Source organism: Elephantulus edwardii, unplaced genomic scaffold, assembly GCF_000299155.1.
Source record: "Elephantulus edwardii isolate Elephantulus edwardi_28Jun2011 unplaced genomic scaffold, EleEdw1.0 scaffold00270, whole genome shotgun sequence".
Classification (NCBI taxonomy): Eukaryota; Metazoa; Chordata; class Mammalia; order Macroscelidea; family Macroscelididae; genus Elephantulus; species Elephantulus edwardii.
Window position 1 is genome coordinate 2,637,620 of NW_006400020.1, and position 17,654 is coordinate 2,655,273.

The following is a 17,654-nucleotide window of genomic DNA, read 5'->3' on the forward strand; positions in this document are numbered from 1 at the left end:
GGAATTCCAAAATCTCTGTAGATGTTCACTGAAATGAAAAATAAACAACCTAAATTAAAAAAAAAAAGAATCAATAACAATTGTGAGCTATGCTGAACGTCTTCCCTCCCTCAACAAAAGCAGACATATAAACCAGTTAATACCTTTACACTTCCTCCAAATACTAATTGCTGGGAATACAGTAGGGTAGTACTGAATGAGACATAGCAGCTGCCCTCATACAACCTATTTTCTACTTAGAGAAAGTTTCTAAAGAACTGACATTGTGCTGAGCGCCAAAGAATAAGGTGATATAAGAAAGTGAAGAGCATTGCAGAAATGAGGCCCAGCTTGTGGAAAGCAGTAACACAAGTAAGCAGCACAGCTCTTTCGAGAAGTCAAAGGCAAAGAAACAGAGCCAAATTTGACTCATTACTAAAAATAATACAAAGTCAGTGAAGAGGGAATGGGTGCTCTAACAAAATCTAATTTAAAAAAAAAATTCACTTCAGTCCATAGCACAGAATGGGTATGAAAGAGACAAAAAGAATGATGGAGTTGCCTTAGAGAGAAGTAAGCATGAATAAAAATGAGTATGTTGTAAAGCTACTTAGAAGATAATGTGACAATTCTTCATAACTGATTTACATCATAAAATATTGGAAAAGAGTTATCTGCATACACGTATTTAGTTATAATAACTCAATATTATCGTTTCAGACAAGTCCCTTTTAACAAGATGATAGTGAAAAATTAAAAAGGCTAACAATGTATACTAGCTTAATTTCCTTTGATGTCTAACACTGAATGTTGTTGTTGTGTTCCACTGAGTCAGAATCCACTGAGATTTGACCCTCTGGCAGGTTTCTCAACGCAATTAGCTGCACAAGAGGAGATTGTCATCCTTCTCCCACAGAATAGGTGGTGGATTCACATCATGTGCTGTGAGGGTTGTAGTGCAGCTTGTTATCACAAGGCCACCAGAACTCCCTAGCATTCAATGACTATTTTTAATCAAATTTAAAAACCATATAAAACATTAAAAAAGATTGTTTTATGAAATGCAAAGTGCAGGAACACAAACTCTTATTACAGATTTATAGGGCTGGCAAATCTTTTCAGGTAAATAGCCAGAAAAGGCTTTTTGTGCAACTACTCAATCCTGACATTGCAAAATAAAAGCTGCCACAATAACTATGTAAAGCAATGATCTCTGCTTTCCAATATAACCTTATTTACAAAACTAAGCAACAGGTCATATTTACCTATCTGTAGAATAAAAAATTAGGTAGAAGGTAAAAGTTTACAAGTCAGATAACTCTTCAAAACGAAATACATTGCATTAGGTTTCCCAATAGGCATATGGACTACAGTCCACAATAATCTTAAAAAAGAAAACAAGTAGTCAACAGATGGTTACCTTAAAATATGTCTGCTACTAGTTAGGGAAATGACCACACCTATGAGACTGAAATTAAAGGTAAGCCGCTTGAACTTATGGAAGTCTGGAAAGGGCAAATCATGACCTTAGTCTTTAATGAGCTAGGCTACCAAAAAGCAAATAAACCAGGATTGAGCAATTGAAATGGTAGCCTTGAACAAACTTTCAGTCAATTCAAAAAGGTCAATTAATGGAACTAAGACACACAGTCAAAGCAAGATTACTGCAAAGTTGAGAAGATGCTTCTGAGTCACCTGAGTTTTGACTGTGCATTCCTTAAATCATCCCCAGGTTTAAGACGAGATTGGTCCCAGATTCTGAGACAAGGCTAAACATACAGGCCAAGATCAAGTGGCTCCATCTGTGAAACAGAAAAGGTGGGAGTGGACTTCCAAGAAGTCTCTTAGAGAAATGAATTACTAAAGATTGGCTTTGTACTTCCGAAAAATGATCTACAGAAGTAGGTCAAGTCAGATAGCGAAGACATTATTAGCTGTTTTAGCAAAGAGCTCTATTTTCCAAATGACAAATAATATTAGCCTAACATCACATGAAATTTTCTGAAGTTTTCTTGTCATAGTTAAAGAACAATAAGTGAAAAACAAAGCTATTTTAATGACTGTAAAACAAGAATTTTTGTCAGATAATTATTTCTTCTTTACTTTGGACAATAAATTCTACTATATATGATAATCTAATAATTTAAAAGAATGATCCAGCAGGGACCTGAAAAGACTGGGTAATGATGGACAAGGTCCAATGGTGATTGATTTTAGAAAACATAATGCATGGGAATGATTTTATGAAACATCATATAAATGAAGAATACTGTGAAACACAATGTATACGAACTTTGTGAGTAAACCAATATAAAATTTTAAAAATAAAAAGAATGACTTATTGAATATGTTTACTGGAATATACATAATTTTAAGCCAAGCATTATAATAAGAAATAATTGAAAAATATTTCCTGTTTTGAATGTCTAAATAATAGGATCTATTACACTGCTCAAGAGCATGTCAACAATCTCAGTAAACAGCATATACAATGTAGAATGATTTGTGGGAAATATATACTGTATTTCACAATTAGATTGAAAGAATTTTGAAAGCAGAATCCAAGTATTCTTCATTTTCCAGTGATATCATTTAGTATAATGACTGGAAATAAAAAGAGATTTTGAAACTTGCAGAATACCTAAAGAGAACAGAAGAAATGATGAAATAATAGAGTTCAACAGAAGATTTTGAAAGGTAGTTCAAGAAGATAAAAGATACACGGAAACAGCACAAATGTCCAATCACAACCAAAAAGACTGAGAAATTATGGTACATTCACACAGTGGAATACTATGCAGCACTCAGGAGCAATGATTTAAAAAAAAAAATAAAATTTTATCTTAATTGCAATTTTAATGAACATTTACAGAGAATTTAAATTTTCAATCATTCATTGTTGCACATTTTAACCCCTAGCCCTCCCTTAGCCCTCCACCAGTTCCCCTTTTTTAATATTCATTCATCGTTGCTAAATTACCTACCTCTTCCACTCCCCAGTCCTCTCTGCAATGATTTCTCTCTTATTCTAGGCTGTTGTTTTATGTATAATGTCTAATCATATATTCATTTTAGACAGTTCTTTCATCTGTTCTAATGCAACAGTCATTATCCGTCTAATCTTATCCTACTCTCCTCCCAATCCTCATGTTAGACCTACTCTATAACAGTGGTGCTATGCAGTATTTGTCTTTTATGACTGAGAAATCAAAACAACTATGAGATATCACCTCACCCCAGTAACAACACCAAAGTTCAACAGAGCAGCAAATAACAAATGCTGACGAAGCTGTGGAGAGATTCGAACACTTATTCACTGCTGGTGGGAGTGTAAAATGGTGCAACCACTATGGAAGGCAATCTGGCCCTTTCTCAAAATGATGGAAATAGAAATACCACTTGACCCAGCAATTCCACTACTGGGACTATACCCTAAAGGAACCATAACTGCCATCCAAACAGATATTTGGATGTACACCCATGTTTACTGCTGCATTATTTACAGGAGCAATGATTTTTAAAAATAATACATAATTTGGGAGAGCACTGTGCTGAGTGAACTAACACATTCTTATAAGGACAAAATACTGCTTAATACCTTTATTGATAAAATAGAAGGATAACTAGTAAAAGATGTACAGAATTCAAGGTTGGGGGAGTGAAGAGGAGTGGACAGGTAGATGTAAAATCACAGGACTGCAGTTTGGGGGGTGAAAGGAGGAGGGAGAAACAAATGGGAAGGATCCGGATGAAAAGACAGGATAATAATGGGCAAAGTGCAATGGGGACTGATTTTATAAAACATAATGTATGAGAATGACTGTATGAAACACAATGTGAATGAACAGTGTAAAACACAATGTATATAAACTTTGTAAGCAAACCTATTAAAAAAAAGAAGACAAAATGTTATAATGAAATGTGCAAAAACTGTTAAGTTAGAAAACTAAACAGGAAGAACAAAATTGGCATTTCTGAAGTGGAAAGAACTGAAGGGGGAAAAAACAAGACTCAAGCAGCAATATTGAAGGACTGTATGGGTTCAAAAATGAATGATAGAAAGAGAAACTATTTACCTTCTATGCTAAAAAATTTCACAATTAAATATCTTAAGGATGAGAATAAAAATCTACTTGTGGAAATACAGTGGTTTTGTTCCTAAGTCTATATTCACTCTAAAAAATTTCCGTACCAGGATACTCTTATATCTTCATCCTAATTCTTAAATTATACTAGTCTATGCAAGTAGGTATTTCTTTTTATAATTATTATAAGCATGAGTAGATGTGAATGACTCTTGTACTGTAATCTATTTTCTTGTACTTACTACGTAAGTCTCTCTTTAAAGTCATAAACTCACCCAACTTCACGGTCTTTGAGTCAGAACCAACTCATTGCTGACCCTCCAGCAAGTTTCGAAGGCTTTCCATTTTATAGGAGGACACAGACCATCTGTCTTCTGCCAAGTGGCTGAAGGTTCCAACACAAGAGCCACCTTTCAGTTAGCAATGTAATTCCCTATGGACTAGAGCTTCTTTTAAAGTCTTAAGTAACCTTTTCATAGCTAACACAGAAGATTCTATAACTCTGAGGAAATTTATCTTTTTCTTAACAGTTATTTGCTTCCAGACATTAAAAAAATTATATCGTATGAATTTTTTTCAAGTGTGTAATAAGTGAATACAGTTAAAAAAGTAATAGTTTAAGTTGTGAACAAATAATGAATGTATAGCTGCATTCTGCTCGAGAGGTCAAGGGAACAGGAGGAAAAAACACTTATCTATTCAAACCTAATTCATCCCTCTATTAATCACAATATTAATATTAACCTACTAAACATATTTTATGACACTGTAAAAGCTTTTTATAAGGCTGAAAATCATACATAAAAAACACACATTGTTTACTTTTTTAAAAAAAGCCAATGAAACATATTTAATTTATGGGACATTTTGATCCTCATAATCTATAAATTAAGATTTTTCTAAATTTAAGACACTTCTTGCATTTAGAATTATTTCTCAATTGATATATTGCCTAATTTTAAAAGATACGCATTCCTATGCCCAACTGTCTCATTATTAATTTAAAAACAATATCAAATATCTGGGAACATGTAAACAAAATTTATTAATAGAAACATGCCTCATTAACATTGGAAATTAAGTTTTTAAAACATAAATTACTCATTTCTTAATGTATATTGTGAAATAGTGCTCTGTACTCTTGAATCTAAGTGAAATGGAATTTTTTTAAGCTCAAAAATAATCATGTAAAATTCCTGTAGGACTCTTTGAAACTGAGATTCACAAAAAGTCTTTTTTTCTTCCATTTAAATATCATCTTTCTCCTTGTTCTCAAGGCAAATACAACTTAATTTTTTTGAGATAAGATTGTAGTCACTATCTCTCTCATAAAAAAAAAAAAAAAAACAACCCGAAAGCTCAATAATATGTATTTTAGGATATATTAGAAGTATTTTTTTGATAAGGGGGAAAGAAGATTTTGAAAACAAAAGAACAGAAAAAAAAACACATCCCCATCATCACTATACCTCAATGTTTTTCCTAAGTGGTTAAAGAACTATTTGACAACTCCAAAACCCTTTTTATATACACACCTGGGAAGAATATTGAATCTGTAACTTTGCTCAGAGTTATACTGATGTGGTTTTAGACCAGATGTTTAAATGTTACAGTATGTACATTTTCTTCCCTTCTTCTAAAGCAAAAGTAAAGTAAGAGGAATATTTGACTCTACTCCACAAGAGACCTATTTAATAGTTTGGCGGTTATGTAAGTAAAGGTAGCTTGGCTAAGTCAATGTTGACGACATACAGAACGACATGATCCTAATGAGTTGGAAAATATTGGCTCTCATGAGAATAGACCAGATGCTACTGGGCTGAGAAAGCTACTGTATTATTGAATTTCATTTTTATGAGGTAAAATTTATTATTCAACCATTAAGGTATCCCACATGAAATCTTGCATAAAACAGTTTTATAGTTACTTTCTGGAAAGTAGATTTTTATTTTCACATCAAGACATCACTTAAATGAGAGATTCCAATGTCCATTTGATCACTTTAAGCACAGATTTTAAAATCTGTAAGTAATTTCCTCCCAAATACCAGATTACTGAAACAGAATTGTCAACAAAATAATGATCTATCTGCAAAAGAATATGGTCGTAACAAACCATTGTTTTAAAGCCATGTGTAGCTTTGTATTTTATTTTAGTAAAATATCACAGAATTTAGAATGAGTGCCATCAACAATAAAATAAACAATTATTTATGTTATTACAGATGTATATGTTTATATATTTTTAAATTATCCTATTAATATAGTTACTTTGAAATTTAACACCTTTGCTTTATCCTTTATACTGTATTTTTTCACATAAAATGTACTCACATAAGATGTGCACTCATATAGCATGCACAGTGCACATAGAAAATTAAGATATAAAGGGGGTGCACAGTTTGCAAAAAGTGTAACCAGCTATTATGTAAATAAAAATATAGTTCTACTAATAAAATTTTAAGCATTAGACATTCCTTTCATTAAATATTTCTATTCAACTCAAAACTCAAAGTTATCAAGTCAGAACTGACTCATGGCTGACCCTCCAGTAGGTTTTTGGGAAGATTTAAATCATATGGGAGGAGATTACTCATCTTTCTCCCATGGAGCAACTGGCGGATTCAAGCTATTAGACAGGTGCCACCTTTGGGTTAGGCACAGAGAACATCAAGTTTTAATTATCTTTTTACTTGTCTCATTTACCAGAAGTAGTTGAATATAGAATAAAGATGCATAAATCTGGCTTTGAAAACCAGCCGAGTCAATTAATAGCTTTGGGATGACATTTAAGAAAAACTTGTTCTGAGCATAAATTTTCCCAACTTAAAAAGGGATCTATAACTTGCCAGAATCAATAGTACTGGTAAAAAGCCAATGACATTAGTTCATGAGAAACAGCAACCTAAAAAAGGTGAGCCAACTCATGCTATTAAAGTCTATTTTATGATATCCAGTTCCCCACATTTTGCAGTTGACTATAACACTTAGTAAATAGCTGCAAGGTATGCCAAAAAGAGATAAAAAACCAAAGATGTCCTATTTCTATTATCCCACTACATCTTGTTTGTAACCCCTTCACTATGGTTCCTAATAGGTTTCTGCAAGTCTGGAGTGATTACATAATTATAGTAAAAGGATGTCAATGTACTTTCTTTACTAAGTCTTAAAAAAACCCCAAAGCCATAGGTATCAAACTGATATGGGCTTATAGTGATCCTATAAACAACTAGATCTCACCAATGTCTTAAACTTATTCTATTCTCATTAACTTCACTATCGTCATTTTTTTCTTAGCTTTATCTTTGTCCTTTCTCTTCTCAGCTAAAGCACTGTATTATCTAGATTCTAATTCAAATAGAGATTACTTCAGTATTAGGAATGTGGGATGAGAACCACCTCCATTGATAATATTCTGATACAGATCCTTCCAACAGGGAAAGGCAAGAAAGGCAAATCATCTCCAGAAGTAAGACCATTATTTGACAAATACAATAATCCTACGAGTATAAAGCATTATCATCATTTCATAAATGAGAAAATTAGCTGAAAATCAATAAAGTGACTTTCTAAGAATCATTATCTTCATGTTCCACTTCAATGATTTTCCCTAAATTTAAATAGTGAGAAAGCAAAAATATTCCTAATGACTAACATAAGTGGTAAACTTATCCACTATATATCTATATATAGCATGTACAAAATCACATCTCTAAGGATCATTCACAAAGAATCTTTTATATTTTTATTTTAATATTTTATTAACTTTCATTTTTACTTAAGCTAGGGGTAAAGGATTCATCTGTAACATTAAATAATATGATTCTATATTCAAATATATTTTTTCTTAAAACCTCATAAATAACCTCATTTACAGATGGAAACAACTAGTAACTATAACATCAGTACTTTCTAACTCCACAACGTTTTCATAATTCCCAAAAGAACTCACTGTCACTTCTCTATCCAACCTTGGCCTCTGGCAACAAGTAATCTCTATATCCTGTCCCTAGGAATCTGCTAATTACAGGAGTAAAATGAGTCATAATATACATGAGTGATATTGATCATTCATATACAACAACTTCCATGAATAGAAATTTTCAATTTTCATGAGGATAGTCCTAGGAGTAAAAAAATGCCAGGTTATATAGTAACTTTATGTTAAATGTTTTAAGTAATAGCCAAACTATTTCCAAAAGTGGTATAATTAAATTTAAAAATTCCAAAAAAATTATGAAAATTAGTGTTTTCTTTCATGGAGTACTATTCATGCTATATTACATTTTCTAAGCCCTATCCTTTCTCATTATAAATTTATGGAATTTATTAATTAATTTATTTGAAAACAAAATAAAAATTATGTAAAAAAATTTATAAATTCTATTAATAAGGCAAATGATAAGAACTGAATAAAAATTATCCATCAATATGCAATTTCCAACAAGTATATCTGAAACACATACAGGTTTTAGGTAAAAGAATGAGGAAATAGTAACCAAAGAAAATCTAGTTAATGTTGTTAGGTGTTGTCAAGTAAAATATGACTCATCATAACCCCACAAAAAATCAACTGAAACCCTGCCCTATCCTGCACCATCTTCATAATTTCTGCCATGCTCAAGCCCACTCTCACAGTCACTGTGTCAATTCACCTCATAGTGGCTCTTCGTCTTTTCCACTGACCCTCCAACTGTCCGAGCATGACATCTTTTTCTAAGGACTAGAGTTTCCATCTCTAATGTTGAAGCCTGCTGGTCTCGTGACAAAGTTGTGACAATTTTCTTTTCTTGTCGTTCAAATGTAATCATGATTGAAGGCTGTAATCTGATTGTCTTCACAAAGTGCTTTACCTGTCTTCACCACCTGTAAGCCACGTGATGTCATGGGAATAAAGTAGGTTGTTGAAGAGTCTTCCTCCAGTATTTATGCCACAATCCTCTTCAGATAGTCAAGCTTCTCAAATTAATTGTTCATCATCCATATGAATAGAAATTCTCATCATTCTTCATTTTAAACAATACAGTATCCCCTTGTTCTAGTCAAACAAGTGCTTCTTGACCTACACATAGGTTTCAAATAAGCACAATAAGGTTTTCTAGAACTCCCGTTCTTGTCAATATATTTCATGATGCCCACAGTCAAATGCTTTTGCATAATCAATAAAATATAAGAAAACACGTTTCTGGTATTTGTGGGGGTTTTTTTTTCACTAATTTTAATGAACATTTACAGAGACTTTGGAGTTCCATTCATTCATTGTTGCACTTTTCTGCCTGCTCACATCCCTGCCCTCCCCCCCTGCAGTTCACTCTTCTCTCTGAAAAGTACAAGAAAATTCCTTCATTGGTATACAATCCCCCCACACCGGGTATACTCCACTATGGAACCTTCATTCTGGACTCTTATGATAATCATAATACCCTATAATATATCCCTTTTAAACTGTTATCTCTCTCATCTGTTTCTATTTGTGGGTTTTTGTGAAATGGAAACAAATTCCGCTATCTTCCACCTAGTTGGTCAGGTATTTTTAAAATACTTCAAATAAACTAGTGAGCACATCTTTACTGCATCTAAAGCTGCATCTCTTTACTGAAACCCTTTAATTGGCACCCCATCAATTCTTAGAGATGGTTGTAGGGAAGTTAACATAAGGGGGGAGAATAAATGTTCCCAACTCAGATCACATAATTTTTATTCAAAGAAATTGTAAAAGCACTCACAAATGTTATATGGAAAAGAGAAAGATTCTGGATAAGCCAAGTACTACTGAAGAAGGAAAACAAACTTCTTGCTTGCACAATGTACTACACAGCCACAGTAATCCAAACTGCCTAGTACTGGTACAGGGATAGATATACAGGACAAAAGAACAAAACGAGGAAATAAAATAATCTCCTGAGCTTTGACAAAGAGATGAAATCCATTAAATGAAGAAAAGACAGCCTCTTTAACAAAAGTTGCTGGCAAAACAGGTCTATCTGTATTTGCAGAAAATTGAAACAGAAGCCATTATCTCACACCATATACAAAAACTAATTCAAGGTGGATCACCAAAGAAAAAACTGAGACAAATTTAGGAGATCAAGTCTATGACATAGACTTCTAAATATAATAGAAAATTCACTGTATCACCAGAGAATAAACTAGACAATAGGGATCTTCTAGAAATGAAATCTTTATGTGCATCAAGAATAAAAACCTAGAAACTGCAAAAAAAAAAAAAATCTAGGAATGACAAATCTAACAAGGACTTTTTGCTAAAATGTATAGAAAATTTCACTGTCTCAACCAGAAAAAGAAAAAACTCAATTACAAAATTGGCAAAGGACATGCACAGACAATATCAAAGAAGATATTCAGATGGCCAAATACCCACAGAAATGCTCAAGGTTATCAGCTATAGGCTTGATAATCAGATGCAAAGCAAAATAACAATGAGATACCATCTCACCCCAACAGTAAAAGCTTAATAGCTACGATAATTAGATGCAAATAAGAATTAAAACAAAATACCATCTCATCCTAGCAACAATGGTGGTGGTGGTGGTTGTTATTATTGAGCGCCTTGGAGTCACTGACTCATAGCAACCCTATGAATGAAAGATCTGAACACTTGTATAACTTTCATCCTTTCTCCAAGTTCATAGAGTTTCCAGAGGCAAGCCATTTCAGAAGTAAATGCCACTCCTGCTTCCAAGTTTGTTTTAATTAATCAGGGAGCTCCACCAAACACTGTCCGCCATAGGTAACCATTATTTCTTTTGACTTATCAGTGTCATAGTGCTTAGCATCACAGCAACCATGATGTATGTACTGCTGTACAGCAAATGCAGAGACCAGTGCTATACCACTAAAAAGAATATTTAAGGGAGTTGTGGTGGCCTAATGGCAAGAAGCTGCACTGCAATCCCAGAGATATGCGGCTCGAATCCACTAGATGCTCTCCCGGAGAAGGAGGGGCAATCTCCTCCTGTACCAGTCAGATTCAATTTGATGGTACAGACACACACAAAATAATAAAATAAAAATTTTTTAAAAAAGAATGTTTGACCAAAAGCAATTAAAACCAGGCCTGAGGGCTGCAGATTAAAATCATCCACCTTAAACAACAATAAACAACAAATTCAAGAAAATGAAGAGACTAGAGTTCACAAACACTGTTGGTGCAAATGTAAAATAATGCAACCACTATGGAAAGAAGTTTGATGCTTCCTCAAAAATGGCAAAGAGACTTACCATTAGATCTAGCAAATTCACTATTAGGTATATAATCCTAAAGAAATAAGATGGAACACAAAGAGATATATGCATGCCTATTTTCACTGCAGCATTATTTACAACAGCAAACAGATGAAAACTCTGTTGTTGTTGTTGTTGTTGTTATGTGCCGTCGAGTCGTTTCCGACTCATAGCGACCCTATGCACAACAGCCCTAAACCCTGCTCTATCCTGCGCCAACCGCACCACCTCTGACACACCCATCCCAATTACCCCAGTCACTGAATCAATCCATCTCATAGAGGGTCTTCCCCTCCTGCACTGTCCCTCCACCCTCCCAAGCATGATGTCCCTCTCCAAGGACCCATCCCTCCTGGCAACATGTCCAAAGTATGTCAGACGAAGCCCCAGAATCCTTGCCTCCAAGGAGTAGCTTGGTTTAATCCTCTCTAAGATGAATCTGTTTGTTTTCCTGGCAGTCCATGGTACATTCAGTACCCTTCTCCAGCACCACAGCTCAAAAGTATCCACTCTCCTTCTGTCCTCCCTAGTCATTATCCAACTCTCTGATGCATAACAAGCGATTGCAAAGACCATGGCCTGTATCAGGCGCACCTTAGTCTCCATAGAGACACTGTTGCTCCTGAGTACCTTTGAGAGGTCCCTAACAGCAGACTTTCCCATCGCGATACGCTTTTTGATTTCCTGACTGCTGGTACCAAGAGTGTTGACTGTGGAGCCGAGCAAACTGAAGCTGTGAACACTCTCAATCTCTTCTCATCTGTTTCTTCTTCTTTGGCTCTGGTTGTTGGTGCATATATCTGAATGATAGTGGTATTCACTGGGCTTCCTTTTAAGCGTATGGATATAATCCTGTCACTCACGATGTTGTACTTCAAGATGGATCTAGTAATTACTTTTTTTACTATAAAGGAACCCCATTTTTCCTTGTCTTTTCATCTCCGGAGTAATATATCATATGGTCATCAGACTCAAAATGCCCCATGCTCTAGGGTCGATAAAACACAACTCTTAATTTTTTTCTTAATTTTTCTTTTTAGACAAAGATACAGGCAATATCCCAATCAAGGAAAAAAGTTCCAATAATATGCATCTTAGAATATATTAGATAAAAAGATCATGTTTGTACAATAAAGTTGTATGCAACACTGAAAAAAAGGAATTTTATATACACTGTATAACATGGATGCATCTAGAGGACATTATGTTTAATCAAGTCAGTCAGCCACAATAAGACTAATATAGTATTACAAAATCCTAATAAAAGGTTTATACACAAAGAGATTCATTATTGGATGGTTACCAGGGATAGGATGGGAAGAAGACAGGAAAACATATTAGTAAAAAAATAATTGAACATATATTAAAATAAGTGAAAGGATAGGCAATATAACAAAGGAGGAAGATCCAAACAGTATCATTAAGTAAAGACAAGACAAAGAGAAGTACAAAAAGATTAATGGAAATCAACAAATGTGATTACATTGTGGATATTGAAATAATGTCAATGATAAGAAAGTATAAGAGAGTGTGTGAGTGAGAGTGTGTGTGTGTGTTAATAAAAAAGGAGCTCTGATGTCTTTAGTAGGTAATGCTTTGTGCTGTCAACCCAAAGGCAAGTGACCCACATTCACCAGCTGCTCCACCAGACAAATGGGCAATCTCCTATTTAATTTACAATCTCTTGAAAATCTGCGGGAGGGTCAGCTATGAGTTGGTTTCAATTAAACGGCATACATCAACAACAACATATGTGTTTATTTATATATGCAACTGTATGCATGTGTTTGTGCATATGCCCATGTCTGTGCATACAGTAAACACAATATATAATTCAAAGAACTCAAAGCCATTCTATAAACCTCAAGTTAACAACTTTTAGGCTAATAAGAATTGTCTCCTCATTCTTAAATAATTCTAAAGCCTCACAGCAAAGCAATGAGAAAATTTTCTATTAGTTATTACTGATAGGAGGATGGGAGGGTTGTTAATCACAGAGTCACACAATTTAATGGGTGGGTGGGGTGAAAGAAATGGGAAAGATCTAGTGTGAAAAACAATGTATTGGAACTCTGTAAATAAACCAGTATAAAATCACAACAAAAAAATAATAATACATTATGAAACTTTGTACAAAGGAAAAAAACAGTTAATATTAAAAAGCCTGTATCAATAATAGAGTTTTTTTTAAAAGAACATGAGTCTCACAGTAAGATCTAAAATGAAAAATCATAGTTTTTTAGTCTAATAGTTAAAATGTAATAAATTTTAGTAATTCGATCATGATTACTCTAACTTCAATTTTTGTGTTACTGATAAATGTAAAATGATTATACTTACTGGAAAAACTAAAAAAGGGCAAAGTTTCTGAAAGTTTCTGTTTACCTATAAAGTCAGTGACAAGATGAGGATAACTCCTTTTATAATAATAGCAAGAGAGACAAGTTTAAATAGTTAAATGATTCAGTATAGATCAATATTTTTGATGAAAATTAAAACTTTGCTCACTAGTTCAAGAATGATAAGTAAACTCTGCATTTTACTCTACCAGGAAAACTGAACATATTCTATTTATATTTGATTTAGTTATCACTTCAAACATACACATAGTTGTCCTCAAAAATTATTCTGCAAAGCCAAAGTGTCAATTGTACAAGGAGTTGGTGAAAAATAGTATTTTGCAACTGTAAAATACATCCAGAAATTGGCGCCAGGGAACAAAACTGGATGGCTTAACTCATATCCTGGATCTTAAACACGAGCTATAAATATGCACTTTCACAGGAACATACTACCACTGAAGCTGAACATTTTAGACATATGGATTTGAATGATAAAATATTAGTCACTTCTAATAAGAAGTTTCCATACACTTGTCAAGAAGATTGTGCTCTTACCTATACTTTGGAAAACTTCATTCATCAAAGCTTCATTCACGGCTGAAGAGCTGACATTTCCAATATGTGCCCAACTTTGATATATTGCTTGCAGCAGAAGAGTCTGTGCTCTTGTAGCTTGAACTGTGAGATTTGGAAGCTCAAATATACCTTCAGTGAAAGGAATGTGAGATCGTTTGCTCCTGTAACAACATAAGAAAAAGAACTGATAAACAAAAATGTATACTACGTTTATTAAATAGCAATGAAGAGAAAGACATCCTTCCAATATGTTTTACCACAATATTAAACAGACATGCAATTTAGCTAATTTTAAATAATTTTTGCTATTTAGAAACAATCACAGCAGTGATAAAATACACAATAATACACTATGTCCATACACATTCATACGCATTCATTCTGTTCAACTAATTAAAATTTTTCCATCAACTCAACAACAAAAAAAAATAAATAATCCCAACACTTGGAGAGTTTATTAGCTAATGTGCATTGTTCCAAATGTCTTGTATTAACTCACTGAATCCTGTCATAATAATATAGTCAAAGATATTATCATTAATTATCCTCATTTTTTTCAGATGAGGAAGCAAGGACAATAAGAGATTAACTATATTACTGAATGTTTCACCACTCAAACTCAGTTCATTGGCACTGCAGCAGAACCAACTCAGAGCTAACCCGAGGCAGGTTTTCAGAGAATGTAAATCATATGGGAGGAAACTGCCCATCATTCTCCCATAGAGCAGCAGTGGGATTCAAACAGCATGCCTTTAGTTTGGCAGCACAACTACTTACTTACAGACTACCAGAGCTTCCTTGTTATACAAGTAAGTAGAAAAAATACTATTTTAATCCAGGCAATCAGAATCAGAGACCCCACTGTGGATTTCCTCTTAGAAGGATATATGAACTATTTACAGGATACTCTCTATTCAACAGAGCCATGGGAAAAAAAACCATTCCATCCTGGAATATGATGCTTCATTCTGTCTTTGGACAAGGAACTACATACACATAATTACATTACCAAGTGGTAAGAAGTTGCGCTAAAAACTCAAACACAATTAGAATCCAACAGGTGCTGCAAGGAGAGATAGGGGAAATCTGTGAAAATCACAGCCTCTGAAAACTCACTGGAGGTTTAGGCTATGGGTCCAAACAGACAGCACATAACAAGCAAGAAAGTTTCAAAGTAAGGAAGTATTTAAACAATGTCTGCAATCACAATTAATGATTGATTACTAATTCTTAAAAATGAAAGAATGAGAAACTAAAGATAGGAAAAAAGAAATTTTTTAAATTTTTTTTTTTTAGAAAAAGACACTATGCTAAGCATTGAATAGGGAGCTCTAGTGGCTTAGTGGTAAGGAACTGCACTGCCAAATTCAAAGGCCCTCAGTCCAAATCTACCAGCCGCTCCGTGGGTAAAATGGGCAATCTCCTCCCACATCATTTACTGCCTCTGAAAACTCAAAGGGCCAGCTATGGGTCAGTTCTGACTCCACAGTCACAGCAACATGAATTGAATCCTGGCACGTATGTGTGGGAATCCTAAAGTCTATAACCAGTGGGAGCAAACAACTGTAATGTGATCGTCATCCATAATGCAATCTAATACAATGTACATAATCAATGAGTCGAGTTCAATGATCAGATGAGCTCATAATAGTATATGATGGGTTCTAATCAAAACACTTCTGAGTTTAAAAAAAGTAGAACATATACTGAAACTAGTTGTAAAAACACAAAGAAAGGCAGATGTTAAGTGAGGATCATCAAGGAACAAAGGAAATACGCAGCTACTGACAATGAAAGAATAGACATAAATAATATGATTACTAGGAATTTCAGTCTCCAAAATTGTGAAAAAATAAATTTCTGTTCATTATTGCCACCTATTTGTGATATTTCTGTTACAGCAACATGAAGAAACTACCAATTGGTTGGGATACTACCAGAGTAGCTTCAATCCCTCCCTTTCCCTCAAGCAGACACTCCACTACCCTTTAGCATGTTCTGTACCTTATACACACATACAGTAATGAACATGCTTTGCTTTCTCTCTTGCCATTTTCCCTTTCCCTCCTTCATGCATTCTGCTTTTGTTTTTGAGGAAAAGTTTATAAATTGTATTGGCCTTTCATTCAATCATTTATATATCTTTTGTTTTATAACATTGTCTTTACAACTTCATTGCCTCATTCATATGTATTTTTATTAATTACAATCTCTCCTATCTCATTACTGCTAAGTCAGAATATATTCATATATGACCCTTCAATGGGTATTTGCAGGCTGTAAATTTATGGGAGAATATTATCCAACTCTCCCCTGCAGTCACTGGTAAATTCAAACTATAGAGGAATGCCCCTTTGGGGTTGGCAGTTTAACTCCCTATTTGTGATCGATATATACTGTATACTGTCTTTCCTTTAAATTACCTATTTATTAATTTTTAATCCCCCCTCCTTTTCCTATCTCTGATAACTACTAAAAATCGACTCTGTAAATCTTCCCCTAAATTTTTATGAATGTGGACACCTATTCCTCCCTCCCCCACCCCTCTCATATGGAGCTGATAATGGATTCAAATGTCAGAGAGGTTCAACCTTTGGGGTAAGCAGCACACCACCATCCTGTGGACTACATAACCAACACTCTTCTCAGCCCCACCTACTACTGCAACCACTGCCACAGAGGAAAATCTCAGACAACTTTTACTTTTACCAAAGGCTACTAGGAGTCTGAGAAACCAAGAACTATTCTAAACTCATGAACAAAGAGCCCAGAAATATATAAATATCAAAGGTCAGGGAATGAAATAACACCAAAATAATTGGACAAAAGCTTAATGATGAGTGGTGGAACAAAATCAAGCAAAATTATATACTAAAACTGGAGTTTCAGAGATAGAAATTAAACTGCAAGAGCGAACATAATATTTCTTGAAATAATGGTCAGATTTTTATTACGTGAAAACAACTCAAACATCTAAAGAGTTTAACAAATCCCAAGTTAGGGTCATAGGGTCATAGTATATGCAACATATCTTTACTCAAATACCACCTGCCTTCTAAACTTTGCAAATGTATCCCTTCTCCTAGCATGTATTATTATGTGTCATCAAGCTGACAACAACTCAGAATGACCCTATGAACAACAGATCTAAACTTTTCTCTATTCAATGTCATACACACCCTTTCTGATACACTGGAGCCTACTGTTACAGACACTGTGTGAATTCCATCTTGTTAAAGGATCTTCCTCTCTCTTTCTAACACTCTACCTTTTCCAGGATTATACCTTTTTCAAAGGTCTGGCCCTTGGAAATGCTCATGTTTTTTCTTTTCAGTTGTCTTTTTTTTCCCTTTTTTTATTAATTTTAATAGAGATTTACAGAGGTTATGGATTTCCATTCATTCATTGCCGCAATTTTCTCCCTGCCC

General features: G+C 34.1%; 1 protein-coding gene across 1 annotated transcript in view; it reads right to left on the reverse strand.

The window, feature by feature from the left end:
* Window positions 1–17,654, reverse strand: part of VPS13B (vacuolar protein sorting 13 homolog B (yeast)) — a 387,771-nt gene that overhangs the window by 248,172 nt on the left and 121,945 nt on the right. Inside the window, exon 16 of the mRNA XM_006900014.1 lies at window positions 14,206–14,387. Coding sequence (XP_006900076.1) covers window positions 14,206–14,387 — 182 coding nt within the window. The remainder of the gene's footprint in view (window positions 1–14,205; window positions 14,388–17,654) is intronic.